The sequence below is a fragment of the Oncorhynchus nerka genome, linkage group LG17 (genome assembly GCF_034236695.1).
Source record: "Oncorhynchus nerka isolate Pitt River linkage group LG17, Oner_Uvic_2.0, whole genome shotgun sequence".
Lineage (NCBI taxonomy): Eukaryota > Metazoa > Chordata > Actinopteri > Salmoniformes > Salmonidae > Oncorhynchus > Oncorhynchus nerka.
In genome coordinates this window covers 47,782,477-47,803,436 of record NC_088412.1, presented here as the reverse complement: position 1 = coordinate 47,803,436, position 20,960 = coordinate 47,782,477, and the positions used below count along the sequence as shown (strand labels likewise).

At 43.2% G+C, this 20,960-nt stretch overlaps 2 protein-coding genes across 6 annotated transcripts in view; both read right to left on the bottom strand.

Moving 5' to 3' along the window:
* LOC115145344 (auxilin-like) overlaps window positions 1–5,907 on the bottom strand; it is a 62,876-nt gene extending 56,969 nt beyond the window's left edge. The window contains 1 exon segment of the mRNA XM_029686838.2: window positions 5,469–5,907. Within this exon segment, the coding sequence (XP_029542698.2) occupies window positions 5,469–5,670 (202 nt within the window). The 5' untranslated portion in view covers window positions 5,671–5,907.
* Window positions 5,908–13,418: 7,511 nt separating this feature from the next.
* LOC115145342 (adenylate kinase 4, mitochondrial-like) lies at window positions 13,419–20,920 on the bottom strand. Of its 5 annotated transcripts, none has more exons than XM_029686836.2 (6): window positions 19,457–19,679; window positions 18,886–19,061; window positions 15,730–15,849; window positions 14,995–15,167; window positions 14,394–14,512; window positions 13,419–14,193 (listed from the first exon to the last, which is right to left on the bottom strand). In XM_029686836.2, exons 2-6 carry the CDS (start codon window positions 19,025–19,027, stop codon window positions 14,064–14,066), a joined length of 684 nt encoding a protein of 227 aa, XP_029542696.1. In that variant the 5' UTR covers window positions 19,028–19,061; window positions 19,457–19,679; the 3' UTR covers window positions 13,419–14,063. The 5 variants fall into 5 exon arrangements, with proteins under 5 accessions (XP_029542696.1, XP_029542697.1, XP_064859278.1 ...); XM_029686837.2 differs by having other exon boundaries at window positions 19,485–19,679; XM_065003206.1 differs by lacking the exons at window positions 13,419–14,193; window positions 14,394–14,512; window positions 14,995–15,167; window positions 15,730–15,849; window positions 19,457–19,679 and adding exons at window positions 15,856–17,646; window positions 20,831–20,920.
* Window positions 20,921–20,960: the final 40 nt, after the last annotated feature.

Below are 20,960 nucleotides of genomic sequence, written 5' to 3'. Positions count from 1 at the left end.
GTACATAGGTACCTCAATTACCTCGCACCTCTGCACATCGACTCGCTACTGGTACTCCCTGTATATAGCCATGTTATGCCCTAAAGCAAATTGAAAAGTAAAGCCTGTGAAGCCTTAAATATGTTTGCTGTGTATAAAGTTTGTCTGTATTATTTGGCATACTGTTTTGTAAAATATGTTTGTATATTGTGTTATATTTGTTGTTAATAAGATATAATTTTGGAATCCCAGTCTAGTTAGCTAGTTTTGTGTTTTAGGCTGGTGTACAGCGGCTGCAGCTCCCTTGCTGTTGTTATCATCTGGTGAGGGGAATGGGTGTTTGTTTTTCTATTGCAGCTCCCTTGCTGTTGTTATCATCTGGTGAGGGGAATGGGTGTTTGTTTTTCTATTGCAGCTCCCTTGCTGTTGTTATCACTTTGAAAATAACTTGTGTGTAAAACATTGTTCCATTGAAACTTTAGATCACCGATTACTTTGCGTGCTGAACGTGACAAATGTGTTTGCACTGGGAAGTAACAGTTGTACATTTCTATGGGCAAATGGTTGAGTTTTTGTATTCTTATGATTGGGACTTACTGACTTACTATGTCCAGGTGAACAGGCTGCTTATCGTTTAACATCCTGCTGTGTGCGACTGCTGTCTTTCTATCGGCCCTATGTATTTTACAGGAAGTGCACTCCTACATGGAGTGTGCTGGTATCCCATTGGCTTTCAACATCACGAGCCTATCACACTCACATCCTTCGATATGTCACTATTGTCGCGTTTGGTGACAGTGTGATAGTGACGGCGTTAGGCTACCATGGGTTGTGCGAGCAGTATGGTTGATGTTGCTGGTAGCATTCGTTTTGCAGGTCTCTGTGTGAGTGGCAGTCTGAAGCTCAGCGCGAGGAGCCCATTAAGTGATGCTATGTTTCTGTTATTTTTCGCAATTTCTGAATTTGGTACAAAGGCCTAAGCTCAATAGCCACGGTTTGCCACTGACACAAACACATAGCATCAGAACCCCCTACTCCACAGCTGTATGTAGACAACAACACAGAGAGTCTGCAGACATCTTGACTAATACACGAGTGGAAATGTACAGATCTTATTCGGTTAAAACAAGAATTTCTGAAACTATATCTAAAGAGTCATTGTGTAACTCAGACATTATTTACCACCCTCCTTCAGACTATGTGACAGGTCATTGTGTCCCTCTTTTAAAGTAAGGGAGCCTCCTCCACAGCCGTCCCTTAGTTAGCTACTGCTCTCTGAACTCTGACCAAAACGCCCCCTCTCACCCACCTCCTCTGCTCCCTTCCATCCCTCCATCCACCCTGCTCCAGTCAGACACCTCTGATGTGTGAGAGAGAGACCCAGTCACAGAGGCGCTGGCACAGATAGAGACTTGGCCCGGTCGGTCAGAGAGATCAATACAGACAGAGTCTCCATGTGCCTCTCTCCTTCAATAGACCTAACCTTTCTCATTTATACCCTCCATCTGGTGCAGGGTGAAAGAGACACAGACAGACAGACAGACAGACAGACAGACAGACAGACAGACAGACAGACAGACAGACAGACAGACAGACAGACAGACAGACAGACAGACAGACAGACAGACAGACAGACAGACAGTGTACTGCAGTAGTGACATGTGTGCCTCTATTGTGTGCCAAACAGCAACTGTCCCAACAAACAGGCCCTAAGCTTTTCCATTATAGATGCTACTGATAAGACAAAGAGTGTATGATTCATCTGTCTGGAAGGGACATGCAGCTTGGCCTGTATACTGACCTATGTGGGAGATACACACCCACAAAGCATGATTGATACAGCAGATATGCACCATACCATTATGCATTTCTTCCTCGAGAAAGGATCCTAAGTATTCCGTCAGTAGAAAGAGTGAAAGCTATCATATCACACCCACATTTCACAATGTTCCCCTTCATTTAAGAATCGAATATTCACAGCAGACTGCAGTGACGCCATCCAGCCATCTATTATTCACTTAATGTCAATAAAACAGATCTACTGTAAGAGAGCTGCCCTGGATTTGGGGAGATGGGGAAGTTTGCATTTCTGATACGAAATTTGTCACATAATAGACACTTTTGGATGCTGAACGGATGGTGCTCGGTGGTCTTGTCATTCCCTATCAAACACATTGGTGATTTATATAAACCTTTTCTACATGGGAAGACCTCCAATGCAGTCTCAGAACCTAACTACTAACCAGACACCTCCTGTCTAGCTGCAACCTGTCAATCCACCTGTCTCTGGGTCTGTCATTGTGTCTGCCTCCATGTCTGTTGGTCAGTCAGTCATTCAGTGTGCCTGTGTGGCTGGCTTGCCTGCCAATGTAACAAGGCTGGCCAGATGGACGTGGGAGTCTGCAGAGCTCTGATGTTTACTGAGCTACACATGGAAGCAGAGAAAGCTGGAGATACAGACTCAGCCACCCCATACAGCAGAAGCAGCACCAGCCATACTGCAGAGGCCAGCCAGCCAGCTAGCTGGCTAGCCCGGACAGACTCACCTGACACTCAGCTCAGGTAGACCCAGTCCTTAAGGTTAGGTTTTTTCATTGCACTGCAGTGCAGTGAGCAGTGAGCTGTGGGGATAGCCCTGTTCACAACATTACCACTCACTCACTGACAATGAACTGTGGCTATTTAACTCAAATCAAATCAAATTTTATTTGTCACATACACATGGTTAGCAGATGTTAATGCGAGTGTAGCGAAATGCTTGTGCTTCTAGTTCCGACAATGCAGTAATAACCAACAAGTAATCTAGCTAACAATTCCAAAACTACTACCTTATAGACACAAGTGTAAGGGGATAAGAATATGTACATAAAGATATATGAGTGAGTGATGGTACAGAGCGGCATAGGCAAGATACAGTAGATGGTATTGAGTGCAGTATATACATATACATATGAGATGAATAATGTAGGGTATGTAAACATTATATTAGGTAGCATTGTTTAAAGTGGCTAGTGATATATTTTACATCATTTCCCATCAATTCCCATTATTAAAGTGGCTGGAGTTGAGTCAGTGTGTTGGCAGCAGCCACTCAATGTTAGTGGCTCTCCACATGATATAGGCCAGGGGTTTTCAAACTGGGGTCCATGGCCCGACGTACTGCAGGGGGTCCACAATAATATTTTTGGGTGTGAAAATGTATTATTTGCTGAATATCGCTAGCTGCAACAGAATACCAATATGGATACCATTTGTATGTCTCTGTGTCCAGTATGAAGGAATTTAGAGTTAGTTTCCCGAGCCAATGCTAACTAGCGTTAGCGCAACGACTGGATGTCTAGAGTAGCAGTTAGCATGCTAGATGTTCCTGTTCATCTGACTCTGGGGAAGTAGGTAAATGGCTTCTTTGTCAAAATCTACAACTATCATTTTAATCTGGAGCTAATTACAGTGTTTTTTCTGTATAGAAAATTCTTAGGCAGGTCGTCTAAGCGATAATATGCGGGATGGAAAAACAGTTTCACTGTCAACTTAAACGACCAAAACAAGATATTTTTGGATGGAAAAACTGTTTCGGTGTCAACTTAAACTACCAAAATCAGATAGAAAGCATGCAGAAAAGATATTGAACTATATATTTTTTTTTATAATACCATCTTTGAAAAACTAACAATCAAATAACAGCTAGACAGTCAGGGAGAATCGAAAATTCAAAAAATTGGGCATTCAGGGTATTGATTTTGTTTGAGGAGAGGAACACAGCATTAGCTTCTAAACTGCAACATTTTCTCTCAGCTCATGACAAACGGTGTAGCATTGCTGGAAATTAGCTTCTAAACTGCAACATTTCCTCTCAGCTCATGACAAACGGTGTAGCATTGCTGGAAATTAGCTTCTAAACTGCAACATTTCCTCTCAGCTCATGACAAACGGTGTAGCATTGCTGGAAATTAGCTTCTAAACTGCAACATTTCCTCTCAGCTCATGACAAACGGTGTAGCATTGCTGGAAATGAGCTTCTAAACTGCAACATTTCCTCTCAGCTCATGACAAACGGTGTAGCATTGCTGGAAATTAGCTTCTAAACTGCAACATTTTCTCTCAGCTCATGACAAACGGTGTAGCATTGCTGGAAATGAGCTTCTAAACTGCAACATTTCCTCTCAGCTCATGACAAACGGTGTAGCATTGCTGGAAATGAGCTTCTAAACTGCAACATTTCCTCTCAGCTCATGACAAACGGTGTAGCATTGCTGGAAATGAGCTTCTAAACTGCAACATTTTCTCTCAGCTCATGACAAACGGTGTAGCATTGCTGGAAATGAGCTTCTAAACTGCAACATTTCCTCTCAGCTCATGACAAACGGTGTAGCATTGCTGGAAATGAGCTTCTAAACTGCAACATTTCCTCTCAGCTCATGACAAACGGTGTAGCATTGCTGGAAATGAGCTTCTAAACTGCAACATTTCCTCTCAGCTCATGACAAACGGTGTAGCATTGCTGGAAATTAGCTTCTAAACTGCAACATTTTCTCTCAACTCAATGGAAAAATGTGTAGAATTGCAGGAAACTAGCTTTACAATAGTGAAATGTTCTCTTCGCTGCCAAGATACCTTTACAGCTAATAGACTATGTTAGTTCACACTTCCAATGAACTGTGGGGAGGTCAAAATAATGACACTGTCTACCAAATCTATTCATTTTAAAATGTTGATTACTTCTACTTGCCATTATCATTCACATTCACCTATCATGATAAGACAATACTTTTTTGTTAACATCTGATGGTGGTCCGGTCTGGGTAGCCGGTTTGCAGGGGTCCCTGGGCAAGAAAAGTTAGAAAATCCCTGACATAGGCAATTGTATATGCAGGAAATTCACAACATGAAATTATTAAAAAGGAACAAGGACAATTATATTATATTATTGGGTTAGTGGGGGGTTTCCTGCCATGTAAGCTATTGTCAATCTGTCTATTACTATCACTGGTAATCACTTAGGACTACACCTTAGCAGGGTGATTGATAGGGTCTAATGCGTGCATGTTGAATTACAATAGTTGCAGTTTTATTACAATATATGTAGCCTAATAAAAGACTGCAACATTAAGCATTTTTTGTTAGAATAGTAGTGGACGCTAAAACAGACATACATATGTTGTTTCAACCCGAAGTATACTATGACGAGATCAGCTCGACTCACACAAAATGAAAGCAGAACGATGTAGTCCTACATAATGAGACAACCACGATTACATGATGTAATGCACGGAAGCACAACAAGACATACAAACAACAGACAACATGGGCTAGATGGATAACCTATTTGGACCTGTTCACACTCATCTTATTCAATTAAATATATTTCAGGGAGTCACACGGCGACAGGCGTGCTCTGCCTCGCATGCAACAGAGCAGCGTTATCCGCAGCTTGTTCTTGCTTGCTGCGCGTGTGCCACACCGCCTCCCATGGCGAGAGAGCTGCTTACCTGAGCTGTCCATGGTGCTGCAGTCGTCCTCGCGCAGTGGGCCTGCCTTCGGTCCTCCTAGGGTTGCTGCTACCGAGCCGCCGCCGATTCCGCTGCCTCTCCCTCCCCCGTTATTGAAGTTACCGCTGCTATCGACCAACTGTAAAGATTCATAGCCATCGTAACTGCAGGTCTTTTTCTTATAGCCACCCAGTAGGCTCATCTCATTCAACTCTGCGCCGTGGATTTGAGAATTACATATAAATACTAAAAAAAAAAGCTACTGCATGCACATATCCCCGACGACAAAAATCTCAGATATCTGTTTAGAAATAATCCACCAGATATGCGCTAGCAGTTCCAGCACCGCCTCTCCCTGTTTTCTTTTCTCCGCGATATCATAAGCAGAACGTTGTCATCAGGATCGCATTTACTACGCCGCACATCCACCGCTATGCCTGCCAGTCCCCGTTGAGTTAGTGGGTCCTTTCAGGCTTTCTGCTCCAGGCCAATCCTGTCAACACCATGTCGGCAGTAGGTGACTAAACGATCGCCTGTTTCATTGTTATTTCTTTACAAAGCAGTAGGCTACTATTTGTCAGAAAATATAAATGTTGGATAGGTTGTAGATGTGATTTAGCCTTCAAGATAGCCTACATAGGATTTATTCTATTCTACACGAAAATATTCCCAAATCGATTTATAATAACATATTTTAACAGCCTATAGTTAACACAATGTCCTCATATGCTCATAATAATAATTAAGGCTTAAATTAACAATATTATTACAGAACACTTTTCAGGCTCTTATAAGCTATGTAGGCAATAGTCTCCATTGCTAAGGGCTATAGTTTAAGCTGGTTATGGGCCAGTTGTAGGCTATACAGTATCGCTCCACAGACATAGTATAAAGGACTTAAAGTGCTGAAGTATTTTAGTCCGCACTGTAGGACAGCATTGTGCTTTGTCAGGGGACTGGGGGAGCACTTCACTCTGTTGATCATTAAAGATCTCGACACCCTATTCCCTATATAGTGCACTGCTTTAGACAAGGGCCACGGGCCTCTGGTCAAAATGGGCAGTGGTCAAAAGTAGTGCACTATATAGGGAATAGGGTGCCATTTGGGACGCAGTACCAAGTCAACTACTTGGAGTTCTGGAACATGCTTCCTTCCTTGGCCCAGTCCCCTGGCAACTGAGGGGCTGCATGGTTGCTCAAAACAGGACTCGGGCCTGGAAACCCTTTATACCAGGAGCCCTGGACTGAAAGCGCAGCAGGGAAGGGAATTTCCCAAAAAAAGATAAATGATTCCCCACGTAACCGGACACAAAGTGCCATTCCATTGAAGGATGTAGTTTCCTCTGAAAGCCAGCCTCCCAACGTGATGCATTGCTTCAGGATGTCAACTCCTGCTTTCAGTACTCCAATACAAATGGTTTTACAACCTTCACTTAGAAAACTGGACCAGGGCATCAAAAAAGCAATGTAATGTCCTGACATTGCAGCTGTTTTTTTTTTTTTAATACCACTGGTGACAATGGTATTTTATGGTTATGGCCACACAACTGTGTGATTACAAGAAGCGATCACTTTGATAATGACAGCGCCCACTGTACTCATAACTAACTAACCCGTTTTGAATTTGGGATCCAGTTTTAGAAACAGATCTGTACTGACAACTACACTTCCAAATAATTCATCATAATGGACAGATAAGTGAATATGAACAGCAAACAGGGAGAGACAATCATAAACCTGCTAAAAACAATGACAGCAATTTATTTTGAAATAAATTACTACATAACCCAGCCTACTACTGCCTTTATTAACTTCCTAAAGCTTTAAATTCCACATTGAACTCATTCACACTTGTATAGGAGGGGTTTAAACCACTTGGATATGTCTCGGATGTTAATAAGACACTGTGGGTTAAAGAGAAGATCAAGTTTAACAAAGACCTTGGGATATTTTACAAGACCTTTGCCTCATAAACTGATGTTTATTTCAGCTCTTCAGCTGTACACCTCCTCAAACATTGCGCTGTGGCATCCATGTTGGGTGCCTTTACTATATGATTTTTTAAGGCATGTTCATATCATCTTGAAGACAACAATACTATGGAAGTCTGGCCAACTGTCCAACCATACAATCGTTCTCTTCAATAGGCCTATACTGACCAAAAATAAGCTATTCTACCAGATTCATTGGATTTGCCGTCATCTTTAAGGGTGGATAGTGGATTAATGATTATCCCTATACTGTTTAAAATGGAATGACCACTGGAATCTGCTGGGTAGGGTTAGGGTCCACTGGCAGACATAGGGAGATTTTCAACTGCATACTCCGAGTCCTCTCATCGCTTCCTTCTCAAAACCCATTGGATGAGGAAGCCAGAGGGCCAGACCCTCTGACCTTCTCCACCAATGGGTTTTCAGGAGTATGCCATTGAGATTCTCCCGTTGTATCGCATAGTATTTCTATATAGGCCTATGCTATATCTCATTATTCAATCTATGAAGATTATTTGTATATTCATGCATAAGAGAAATATGCCATATAGGTAAATCAAGTTTAGACTTCATCTGGTCAGTTTCTCATAATTAAGGCTACTAAATGTCAATAACTCATATTAATAAGCTACACCTACACTGAAAAATCTAGTCCTGAATTTATCTATCTTCGATAATATAATGTAATCATCAGTGCGTTCAAGACAAGGGGGAATTGGGAGAAATAACGAGCCCCCGAATGGGAAAAATAGTTTTGAACGGTTATCCAACTCGGAATTCCAAGTTAGAAACTCGGACATCTTTCTAGAGCTGCGACTTTCCCACCTGAAAATCACTGACGTCATTATTTGACCTCGTTTGTCCAGTTGTCTTGAAAGCACCAAATGCCGTCGTGGGAAAAACCAGAACTGGCAATCGCATAAACGACTGAATCATACAAGGGATTTACCTAATATTCTTCCTCAGCAAAACCCATTTCCCTTTAAAACTGAGCTCAATAATGAATTTGATAATGATAGCAAATAGGCTAATTAGTAGAATATTTTGATGTTTTTTCAAGGATTGTCGTCTTGTTCAACCTGCCCCTCCAATGCAATGTGTCCGCCTCCAATAAACGCGCATTCAGCAACATGAATCATCCCCGTCATAGCCAGCTTTTTTTTTTTTTTTTAAACTAAACATGTCATTTTCCATTTTGATGTCTCACAGAATAGAAACTTTGAGAATTATGTTCGAGAGGTTTCCCAAATAGTTCAATTATGAATAATCTCAGATCATGTCTAAAAATCCCCTTGGTCATATTTGTCATTCAGTGCACTTGGAACGTTTGTAACCGTTAGGCTACGGCGGATTCATTACTCCTATCAGTGCACGTTTTTTGTTTCATAATAATTAACAAATGCATAGAAAGGTTTAAAGCTTCAACAGTAGCCTACGGGGTTATAATCAACGTCATATAGGGCTTGAGCGCAGAGGGCCTTTTTCCCGTCGTTATGCATTTCCTCGCCTAAAGACAACCTAGGCCTGACAAAACACCTGCACTGAAAATAAAGCCAAACATCAACGATGCTATGGGATATTCATATTACAATATTCTGGTAAAAACGCAGATTGATTTCTACTGTTGGCCAAACCACGATATTCAGAAAATCTTTCTGCAGAAGAGAATCATTCTTTAATATTAAAATCTCATCGGGAAGTAACACATGAAGACGATGCTCCTCCAGAGGAAGCATTTCTGTGGCATTTGATATAAAACGTATATGGTTTTCAAACGAATGATGTAAAAAAACACAGCCCTTTTTGTCATAGGCCTCCCTACCTTCCAGAGCGCTCGCTGTCATTATCTCTGGAACCCCGACGTTCTCAGCTCTGGAGATGCGCGCGGAAACCCCAGCTGTGGTCTGAGAAATGCCGACTTTTCGATTTGTCATTCGCCGCCTGTCAAAGGTCAAACGTCCTTCTGTACCTCGACCTGTAAGTGGTGTTCGGGTACAATGTAAACTCCTGGGGTTGGCTAACATTAGAATTACAAGGACTACGACATCATCATATCATCACCTTATATATTGCATGTGAGCTTCAGTGAAACGAATGCTGCGACCGCCATTTGCTGATCTCACACTAATATGGAGTAGCCTATCTATGTGCGTTCAAGTGTTCCGGATGTCATATAGATCAATACATTGTAAACTGCATAGTTGTGTGCTTGTGAATGATACCTACATAGTGGGTCACGACTTGCTGTTTATGAAAGCAAAATCTGGGAAGGATTTCTGGACTGGATAGATGAATAAATTAAATTCCTCACTCACATGTGTGAATTATGTAATAACCCAGTATCCAGCAAATATACATGGGTTTTTATCATTGCCTATATTAGATTTTACCAGACATATTTCCTATATGTAGGCCTATCTAGAGAGATCGCTGTTATGTCCACCTCCATACAACAGGAAATGACAAACCTCTGATGGTTGAGTCTGATATGTAAACAGAGCAGAGGTCATCAGGCTCCAAATTCAGTATTAATCCCTGGTTTAAATCCACTCCATGTGTTCCACCCCAATTCAATGCACATGGGATTAATGCTGCATTCATAACCAAGTGGGAATCTGGAATTTATCCTTATGCCTGGGATAAAACCACTTGAACTCAACCCCTCCAACTGGTAATTACTTGTGTGAAATTATCATCCCTGAGCTCCGAAGTCTCACACAATCTGACCTCTGATGTCACTTACTAAGGAAATTATCTCGATAACAGCATTTTCGGCTTTAAATGCAACAACAAAACATTATTTATAATAAGCAATCTATTAATATGGTTTTTGTACACTATAATTAGTTTACAAGCATGATAGCTGTACTTTTAGTTTATGGTTGATGCAGCTTGTTGGCCATTAACAAATCAGCATTTCTCAACGAGTTCAAAGCATGTGAATGCATCCAAACGGTATTTAAGATTTCTTTTTTTCTTTAACAATTATTTTCTCCCCAATTTCATGGTATCCAATTGGTAGTTACAGTCTTGTGTCATCGCTGAAACTCCCATACGGACTCGGGAGAGGCAAAGGTCAAGAGCCGTGCATCCCCCTGAAACACAACCCAATCAACGCACTGCTCCTTGACACAATGCTCACTTAACCCGGAAGCCAGCCACACCAATGTGTCGGAGGAAACACCGTACACCTGGCGACCGTGTCAGCGTGCACTGCGCCCGGTCCGCCACAGGAGTTGCTAGTGCGCGATGGGACAAGGACTTCCCTGCCGGCCAAACCCTCTCCTAACCAGGACGACACTGGGCGAATTGTGCGCTGCTCCACAGTTCTCCCGGTCGCGACCAGCTGCAACAGACTCTGGACTCGAACCCAGAATCTCTAGTGGCACAGCTAGCACTGCGATGCAGTGCCTTAGACCACTGCGCCACTCGGGAGGCTGTATTTACGATTTCACAACCAGGGAAGCCGGTAGCCTAGCAGTTAAGAGCGCTGGGCCAGTAACCAACCCTAATTGGTCCTTTAAATTGCACTGGATAAGAGTGTCTGCGAAATGACTCAAATGTAAAAAATGTATGGTGATTACCACCTTCTCACTTGGTTATGAATGCAGCATTACAGAGCCAACTCTGGTGGGGGACAGAAAAAGAGAGAGTCGTCAGAAATACCTCCCTTAGTTCTTCTCAGGTTTCATTACAGTAACACACACGTGCAGGCATACATAAAAACAGGTGCATGTGTACACACAAACACGTGTACAAATGCAGACACAAGCACTTCTCCCTGCTGCCTTCTCTGATGTCAGATCAAAGGGTGTATTGAACAGAGAGGGGGAGAGAGGGTGCTATAAATGTTATGAGTTCTGTCACAATATACTGCATTGCCATGCATGGTGGACAACAGTGCATTCGGAAAGTATTCAGACCCCTTGACTTTTTCCAAATGTTGTTACAATACAGCCTTTTCATCATCAATCTACACACAATACCCCATAATGACAAATCGAAAACAGGTTTTTAGAAATTTCTGCAAATTTCCCACAGCTGACAGAGCAAAAACCAAGCCATGGGGTCGAGGGAATTGTCTGTAGAGTTATGAGACAGGATTATGTAGTGGCACAGATCTTGGGAAGGGTACCAAAAACATTCTGCAGCATTGTCCCAAAGAACACAGTGGCCTCCATCATTCTTAAATGAAAGAAGTTTGGATCCACCAAGACTCTTCCTAGAGCTGAGCAACTGGGGAGAAGGGCCTTGGTCAGGGAGGTGACAAAGAACCCTATGGTCACTCTGACAGAGTTCCAGAGTTCCTCTGTGGAGATGGGAGAACTTTCTCCACAGAAGGACAACCATCTCTGCAGCACTCCACCAATCCGACCTTTATGTTGGAGTGGCCAGACAGAAGCCACTCCTCAGTAAAAGGCACATGACAGCCCGCTTGGGGTTTGCCAAGGCACCTAACGACTCCCAGACCATGAGAAACCAAATTCTCTGATCTGATGAAAGCAAGGTTGAACTTTTTAGCCTAATGCCAAGCTTCACGTCTGGAGGAAACCTGGCACCATCACTACGGTGAAGCATGGAGGAGGAGATGTTTTTCAATGGCAGGGACTGAGAGACTAGTCAGGATCGATGGAAAGATAAACGGAGCAGAGAAATCCTTGATGAAAATCTGCTCCAGAGTGCTCAGGACCTCAGACTGGGCGAAGGTTCACCTTCCAACAGCACAACAACCCTAAGCACACAGCCAAGACAGCGCAGGAGTGGCTTCGGGACAAGTCTCCGAATGTCATTGAGTGGCCCAGCAAGAGCCCGGACTTGAAACTGACCGAAAATCTCTGGAGAGACCTGAAAATAGCTGTGCAGCGACACTCCCCATCCAACCTGACAGAGTTTGAGAGGATATGCAGAGAAGAATGTGATAAACTCCCCAAATACAGGTGTGCCAAGCTTGTAGCGCCATACCCAAGAAGACTCTAGGCTGTAATCACTGCTAAAGATGCTTCAAAAAAGTACTGAGTAAAGGGTCTGAATATTTACGTAAATATGATATTTCAGTTGTTTAAAAATAAATACATTTGCAAACATTTCTAAAAACCTGTTTTTGCTTTGTCATTATGGGGTATTGTGTGTAGATTGATGAGGGGGGAGGGGGCAATTTAATACATAAAAAAAGGCTGTAACGTAACAAAATGTGTAAAAGGTTAAGGGGTCAGTATACCTTCTGAATGCACTGTAGATACAGATGCTGCATCACTGCAGTGTGCCTATAGATTTCTATGATAGCCTAGCTAATATGTCTGCAGTGGCATTCCCACACAATACTCATAGTAGAAACCTATCAGTCATAAAGGACACACAATAATGTTATGAAAAAAACTCATCTTCAGGGAATGCAGCTGAAACTTACAGTACTTTTGCTTTGAATCGTAGACATTTAGTTTATAGTCATAGTAGACATGTTGCCTGGAACTACTGTTTGACCTTGAGAGTGAAACAACTGAAAGGAAATTGTATTTTTCTTGGAATATGCCAGATTTTGGACAGCCAGATGAATTATGGACAGAAAACATTCAGTGTTGCACAACAGAGCGTATGAAAAGCTTTTCCTAACCACTCGTTCACCACAATGGGCTTGCCATATATATTCTGGGCCAATTACAGTTTACAGCAGTGACTATTTGCATATTGTGTTATTGAAATCTAAAAGGGAGACAGACACAAGACACACCCTCCCACAAACACTGTCCAACCACTAACCACACCCATCCCTTTTCTCATACAGCAATTCAAATGCATTACACTTTCAACTGGTTAAAACACTCACAGACTTCATTAGAAATCAAACTCAAATCAAAGTCATTAGAAATATTAAGGCCTCTGGCTCTTTGAATATAATTCTACCATTTATCTTTGGCCACATTAAAATCTTTGGTCCTTTTTAAACACAATTATAGACCCATTCATTATCATCATTTTTTTATTTGGTCTAGTCTTGCGGACTAAACTTCTGGTTCAAATTAAGCAAAAGAAAAACAAATCCAAAATCTTTTGATAAAGATGAAACTCTTCATCCGATAGAACTTAAAATTAAGCCAAATTATAGAGTGTGCTGTTTATAAGAAAATGTCCACAATAGTCATTTCAGTCGAAATGAAAGATAAATCAGATATACAGAAACCAACAGTTCTCTACACATTGGGTGCTATAGAAGTATCTCGTTTTACAGTCTTTGGAAGGCATATTTAGAGTTGCACAACTCAGGCCCTCATGTTCTGCAGTCCTGCTGATTTCCGTTTCTCCCTGGGACTTTAAACTTACAATCTGGGAAATGGAAATCAGTCTCAGGGTTAAAAGGTACGGAAGAAAACCTTCATACACTGCAACCCTTGAGGACCGAAGCTATGCACCACTGATGTATGTAGTGCATAAGACTGTATTTTCAAACATGTTTTGAGACTGAGATAACTGCCAAGCTAATGGCTCCTAACATCTAGCGCTAGTCTTGTCTTGCAGCCATGTACTCAACCAATGTCTTCACTAACTAACTAACATTAGTCTCCCCTGGTGCAAGGCCTTTCCTTCCGATGCGTCATCTCTGCTCTCCTCAGGGCATTGGGATGCGTTGTGTGTCTGTCTGTGATGTGCTGGGGATCTTGGTGCTGAGGAGAGAGTTGATGTAAGGCCAGATCCTGTCTGTCTCTGTGCCCGAGAAAGTGTGCAGGATGCCCTTTGACCTGGGGGAGGACACACTTTACATGTAAAGTTGCATAAATACCATGTAGCATAATTACATTATATTGTAAGAACATTATAATTATATTGTAACTACATTGTCACTCAGTACTTCTGAGTACTGTATACAGGATAGTCACAGGGCAAGCAATTTACACAATGCTTTTTAAAAATGTGTCAGTGAAGTGGAGGGTGGACGTACTTATACAGGTCTATGATGGGCTTGGCCACGTCCTTGTAGTGCCTCAGTCTGGCCACTAGAGCCTCTGGTTTGTCATCATCATGCTGAATCAAAGGCTCCCCGCTGATGTCATCCCTGCCCTGGGGGGGACAACAGAACCATGACAACTGAATAATTATTATATCAATGACATAAACCCATGAAAACGGTACACAGCTCACAGAGAGTTGTCTTGAACCCCGCGCATTCAATACACTATTCCAAGGTATTACTGATCATTCACAAATACACGAGTTAGGAATATAATAATCTGGCATCGTATTTTCACAGCCTCCTGTAGCAACCATAGGAGCCATTGCTTAGTGCAGGCTTTCCCAAACTCAGTCCTAAGTTTCTGATTTTAATCAGCTGCGTAGTGCAACCAGGGGGGCCCGCCCAACCAGGGAGGCCTCGCCCAACCAGGGGGGGCCTCGCCCAACCAGGCCCGCCCAAGGATCCGAGTTTGGGAAACGCTGGCTTAATGTTGGTTCTGTGGGAACAGACAGACTAACCGGAAGACTAAACATGTGTAATGGCGATAATAATGGTGACAAAATAGGGAGGAAAAACAATGTTTTCTGACTTGTACGTGTGGAGGGTTGAAGCCCATGTTGTAGACCCTGCCGCTGGCTGGGTGGATCCAGCGGTCACTCAGCCTCTCCTTCAGGGTCTCATAGGGAATGTTGAGGCTGATGACCAGGTCCAGGTCACAGGTACTGTTCAGAGCCTTGGCCTGGGCCAGGGTACGGGGAAACCCTGGGGAGAGTTGGGAGATGAAGCACGGAGACTGAGGGGAGTGTGTGTGTGTGTGTGTGTGTGTGTGCGTGTGTATCTCACATTGATCCTGCACAACAACTTTATGGAAAATATGTATGTACAGTATTTTGTGTGACATCATAAAGGTCATATCATTATGTAAACAATCCAAAGACCACATTCGTATCTGTTTCCCTTTAACCTACACTGATATGGACTGGTAGACATACTGTAAATACAGTATTTACTGTTGGTTCTTCTGGCCTGGCTGTGAGACTAGTTAATAGCTGCTTTCAGAGGGTGTAAACCTGCACTACTGTTTACAGACCTTGGACTGCTGCTTGACTGGCCTGTTTCAGCTTGTTTCTGGGTCAGACACAAACCTGTACAGTCAATGTTTCATCATACCTTACTGTGCTCATGTGTTTTTGGTTGTTTGCCAATTCATTAGCCCTCTCTATGTTCTTGCTTTCTCTACGCAGCTGCAAAAAGATCTTTGGAAGTGCGTGTGCATTTCAAGGTGTGTGTATATGTGTGTGTGTGTGTGTGTGTGTGGTCTTACCATCCATCAGCCAGCTGTGGCGGGTCATCTCCTCCAGCCTGGGAAGTAGGAGCCGGGTCATCACATGGTCTGGCACCAGCAGACCCCTCTCTATGTAGGTCTTAGCCAGAACACCAGCGTCTGTGGAGGGAGGGAAATAATGAGGAGGAGGAGGAGGAAGAGGAGAAGGAGTCATCACATGGTCCGGCACCAGCAGACCCCTCTCCATGTAGGTCTTAGCCAGAACACCAGCGTCTGTGGAGGGAGGGAAATAATGAGGAGGAGGAGGAGGAAGAGGAGAAGGAGTCATCACATGGTCTGGCACCAGCAGACCCCTCTCCATGTAGGTCTTAGCCAGAACACCAGCGTCTGTGGAGGGAGGGAAATAATGAGGAGGAGGAGGAGGAAGAGGAGAAGGAGTCATCACATGGTCCGGCACCAGCAGACCCCTCTCTATGTAGGTCTTAGCCAGAACACCAGCGTCTGTGGAGGGAGGGAAATAATGAGGAGGAGGAGGAGAAGGAGTCATCACATGGTCTGGCACCAGCAGACCCCTCTCCATGTAGGTCTAAGCCAGAACACCAGCGTCTGTGGAGGGAGGGAAATAATGAGTAGGAGGAGGAGGAAGAGGAGAAGGAGTCATCACATGGTCCGGCACCAGCAGACCCCTCTCCATGTAGGTCTTAGCCAGAACACCAGCGTCTGTGGAGGGAGGGAAATAATGAGGAGGAGGAGGAGGAAGAGGAGAAGGAGTCATCACATGGTCTGGCACCAGCAGACCCCTCTCCATGTAGGTCTTAGCCAGAACACCAGCGTCCGTGGAGGGAGGGAAATAATGAGGAGGAGGAGGAGGAAGAGGAGAAGGAGTCATCACATGGTCTGGCACCAGCAGACCCCTCTCCATGTAGGTCTTAGCCAGAACACCAGCGTCTGTGGAGGGAGGGAAATAATGAGGAGGAGGAGGAGGAAGAGGAGAAGGAGTCATCACATGGTCCGGCACCAGCAGACCCCTCTCTATGTAGGTCTTAGCCAGAACACCAGCGTCTGTGGAGGGAGGGAAATAATGAGGAGGAGGAGGAGGAGAAGGAGTCATCACATGGTCTGGCACCAGCAGACCCCTCTCCATGTAGGTCTTAGCCAGAACACCAGCGTCTGTGGAGGGAGGGAAATAATGAGGAGAAGGAGTCATCACATGGTCCGGCACCAGCAGACCCCTCTCCATGTAGGTCTTAGCCAGAACACCAGCGTCTGTGGAGGGAGGGAAATAATGAGGAGCAGGAGGAGGAAGAGGAAGAGGAGAAGGAGTCATCACATGGTCTGGCACCAGCAGACCCCTCTCCATGTAGGTCTTAGCCAGAACACCAGCGTCTGTGGAGGGAGGGAAATAATGAGGAGCAGGAGGAGGAAGAGGAAGAGGAGAAGGAGTCATCACATGGTCTGGCACCAGCAGACCCCTCTCCATGTAGGTCTTAGCCAGAACACCAGCGTCTGTGGAGGGAGGGAAATAATGAGGAGGAGGAAGAGGAGAAGGAGTCATCACATGGTCCGGCACCAGCAGACCCCTCTCTATGTAGGTCTTAGCCAGAACACCAGCGTCTGTGGAGGGAGGGAAATAATGAGGAGGAGGAAGAGGAGAAGGAGTCATCACATGGTCCGGCACCAGCAGACCCCTCTCTATGTAGGTCTTAGCCAGAACACCAGCGTCTGTGGAGGGAGGGAAATAATGAGGAGCAGGAGGAGGAAGAGGAAGAGGAGAAGGAGTCATCACATGGTCTGGCACCAGCAGACCCCTCTCCATGTAGGTCTTAGCCAGAACACCAGCGTCTGTGGAGGGAGGGAAATAATGAGGAGGAGGAGGAGGAAGAGGAGAAGGAGTCATCACATGGTCCGGCACCAGCAGACCCCTCTCTATGTAGGTCTTAGCCAGAACACCAGCGTCTGTGGAGGGAGGGAAATAATGAGGAGCAGGAGGAGGAAGAGGAAGAGGAGAAGGAGTCATAATCAATTCCCGATAAGTATAAAGTATTAAGAAGTTTTCAGAAAGATTTCTAGTAAAAGAGGTGGACTTTTGGCTAGAGGTAGGGGGGCAGGGCAAACCCAGACAGGAATGCCCTCTGTAGCTTTAACACCTAAACGATTACCCATTCGCCCTGTTTTCTTTCCACCCCCATTTGTATTGCTTTCTTTACAGCAGTGAGTCACATAGCACATCTCAGAAAGATCTCCAAACCCCTCTAAACTAAAATCATCAATAAATGATTCATGTCATTGAATGACCTACTGACCAAACTGGATCATGACAATGTCGTTACAGGGGTCGAATAAAAATACATGGAGCCACAGCATAAGATTCATTGTGTCCATTCAGATTTTCCTAAGGTAGTCTCTCGGGTTTACAACGTTTGAATGTAAGAGAATGTCTTCATTAATGTAAATAACTCCAGTATAGTAATTCTGGAAAACTGGGTTTAGTAAGGCATGGCCTTGAAACGGCACTGTATCTGTAATTACAACCCCACACGTTTCCACTGCCCTCCCTGCAACACATTTCATTTGTGGGCTAAAAAAAGATTGGCACAAGTTCGGATTAAAAATAGTAGGCTCCAGAAGAAGTCAATGGGCAGAAATAAGTCAACTCAGAGAAATTCCAAACATACGTTTGCTATAGACTGTGAAGTTTCTTTCAGAGAACGTTTCATAACTTGGATTGCTTTTGATATGGATAGTGGATCATTTTAGTTTCTTATCAGATAGTAGATTTGCCATAGCCTAACTAATGTTTTTGTCTCTTGGATGATAGGAGACTTCTGGCGTGAGAAATGTGCCACTGTCCAGCCCAGTGCCAACTTGCAAGAGACTCTCTTCACCTCACCTCAACTTAGGCCTCTGCTGGCGTTACAATATTGTTGCAATTTATGCTACTGGAGGTGAATGCTAGTTAGGCTACTATAGGCTAACATGAATAAATATGTAAGCTAGGTTGAAGTAATACTACAAATAATAATAATAATCAATATTTTAAGATAGGACGCTGTAGCCCTGAAAATCTGACCGTTATTATTGCAAAAAAACAATAAGCAAAAAAAAAAGAAAAAAAGACGCAATCAAAAAAACAGATAAATAAATGGTAAACAATAAATAGATGCATGTCTAATTATGTATCAAGAATAGGCCCACCTGTATTCGCAGCTATATTCTCCCGAACAAAGTCGCCACTGGACAGACGTGCTAGGCCAAATCTTTGAGCAACTCTCTCGGATATCGTCCCCTTTCCCGAGCCTGGTGGACCCATGATCACCGCTCGGAACAGTTTGGCCATCCTCCACTATAGCCTGCAACACCACGGACTGTATCTGTAGGAGACAAAATAAATAAGTCCAGGGTTGCTATAGCCTATACCTGCTGCCTTCATTGAAACATTGATAGGCCTAAGCATCTTTCAATGTTGCCCATGGTGTGCACTGTGCACATTATTATCAAGTCCGTGAACAGATACTTTCTGCTCGTTTTGAGTTAACAGGGACAGTATATCAACAGTTTATTACACTGAATCTAACTTAATTGCCAATTTTCCCGAATTGGTTAAGACTTAAAACGGCTACAGAAAAACGGAATTGTTAAAGAGCCCCATTCATCCACTCAGCTAGAGAAATCGAACTTTCCAGATTCCTGATTGTACAGATGGAGGATTTAAACTATGGCGGAAAAAACCCCACAACGGGGCAACAGTCAAGCGATGTAGACCTACCTCACCGATGCCCACAATCCCTCCTCACCTTCGATTTATGCCTGTGTGTCCTGCAAACCTTATGCGTAATATAGCACGTAGTTCACTCAGACCAAGTCAGAAAATGTTTTTTTTTCTGTTCCCAAAGGACAGTAGCTTGTCTGCGTCTTTAAGAAAGTTTTTTTCTCTGCGAATGAATGGAGGAGCTGCCTCAACGCCCTATTTCTCAGCACCTCCCAGACACACCAAGAAGTAAAAATGCGGATGACTTGTGCGCAGGAACTTGGTACAACTTGGGAATCTGGTACCTGTAGTTTTCTATTGTGAGTAAAACGAATAATTTCGAATTGCAACCATATCATATGTAAGTGGCTGAAACATGAAAGGTAAAGGAGATACAGTTGCGTAACTGAATGAATTCAACCGAAATGTGTCTTCCACATTTTACCCAACCTCTCTGAAGTCTAGAATATACTTATTCTAGAATAGAATATAACCTGGGTCGATTAGAATGGAAGGTCATCAACCATGCATAGTTTGTGTGACCCACCTCTTCACTATTCCACACTATTAGGCTAGTAACTCACTTCACAGTATGAAAGTTCTCATCTTCATTTTCTATCCTCAATCTGCAACTTCCTGCATTGATTGAGGTTGTATTACTATGCAATTAAAGCTATTCAGATCTATTTTGGGGTTATATTTATTGGCAGTGGTGGATAAAGTACCCAATTGTCATACTTGAGTAAAAGTAAAGATACTTTAATAGAAAATTACTCAAGTAGAGGTGAAAGTCACCCAGTAAAATACTGAGTACAAGTCTAAAAGTACTTGGTTTTAAATATACTTAAGTATCAAAAGGAAAATGTAAAAATTCCTTATATTAAGCAAATCAGATGGCACAATTTGCATGTTTTTTTTTTTTTTTAATTTAAGGATAGCCAGAGGCACACTCCAACACTCAGATATAATTTACAAAGAAAGCATTTGTGTTTAGTGAGTCTGCCAGAAAATAGGAAGTAGGGATGACCAGGGATGTTCTCTTGATAAGTGTGTGAATTGGCCAATTTTCCTGTCCTGCTAAGTATTCAAAATGTAAGTACCTTTGGGTGTCAGGAAAATGTGTGGAGTAAAAAGTACATTATTTTCTTTAGGAATGTAGTTAAGTAAAAGTTGTCAAAAATATAAATAGCAAAGTAAAGTACAAATACCCCCAAAAACGACTTAAAGTACGTTAAAGTAGTTTTACTTAAGTACTTTACACCACTGTTGATTGCCACGTTTCCAGATGGGGTAGGAAGTTGATAATGACGTAATGAATGGTAATAGGATCAATCCGAATTCATGAGTAAGAGACCTATTGACAAAACACTGCAAACTACAAAATAAACGCACTTGTTGACAGCAGCAGTCAATGCAGAGCGTAAACGGTAATTCCGGATTGTCGTGGTTCCCTCTGAAACATTGGCCATCACCCATCATCATCATTACGCACTGAGACAGTGCCATTCCGCAACATTTGCGG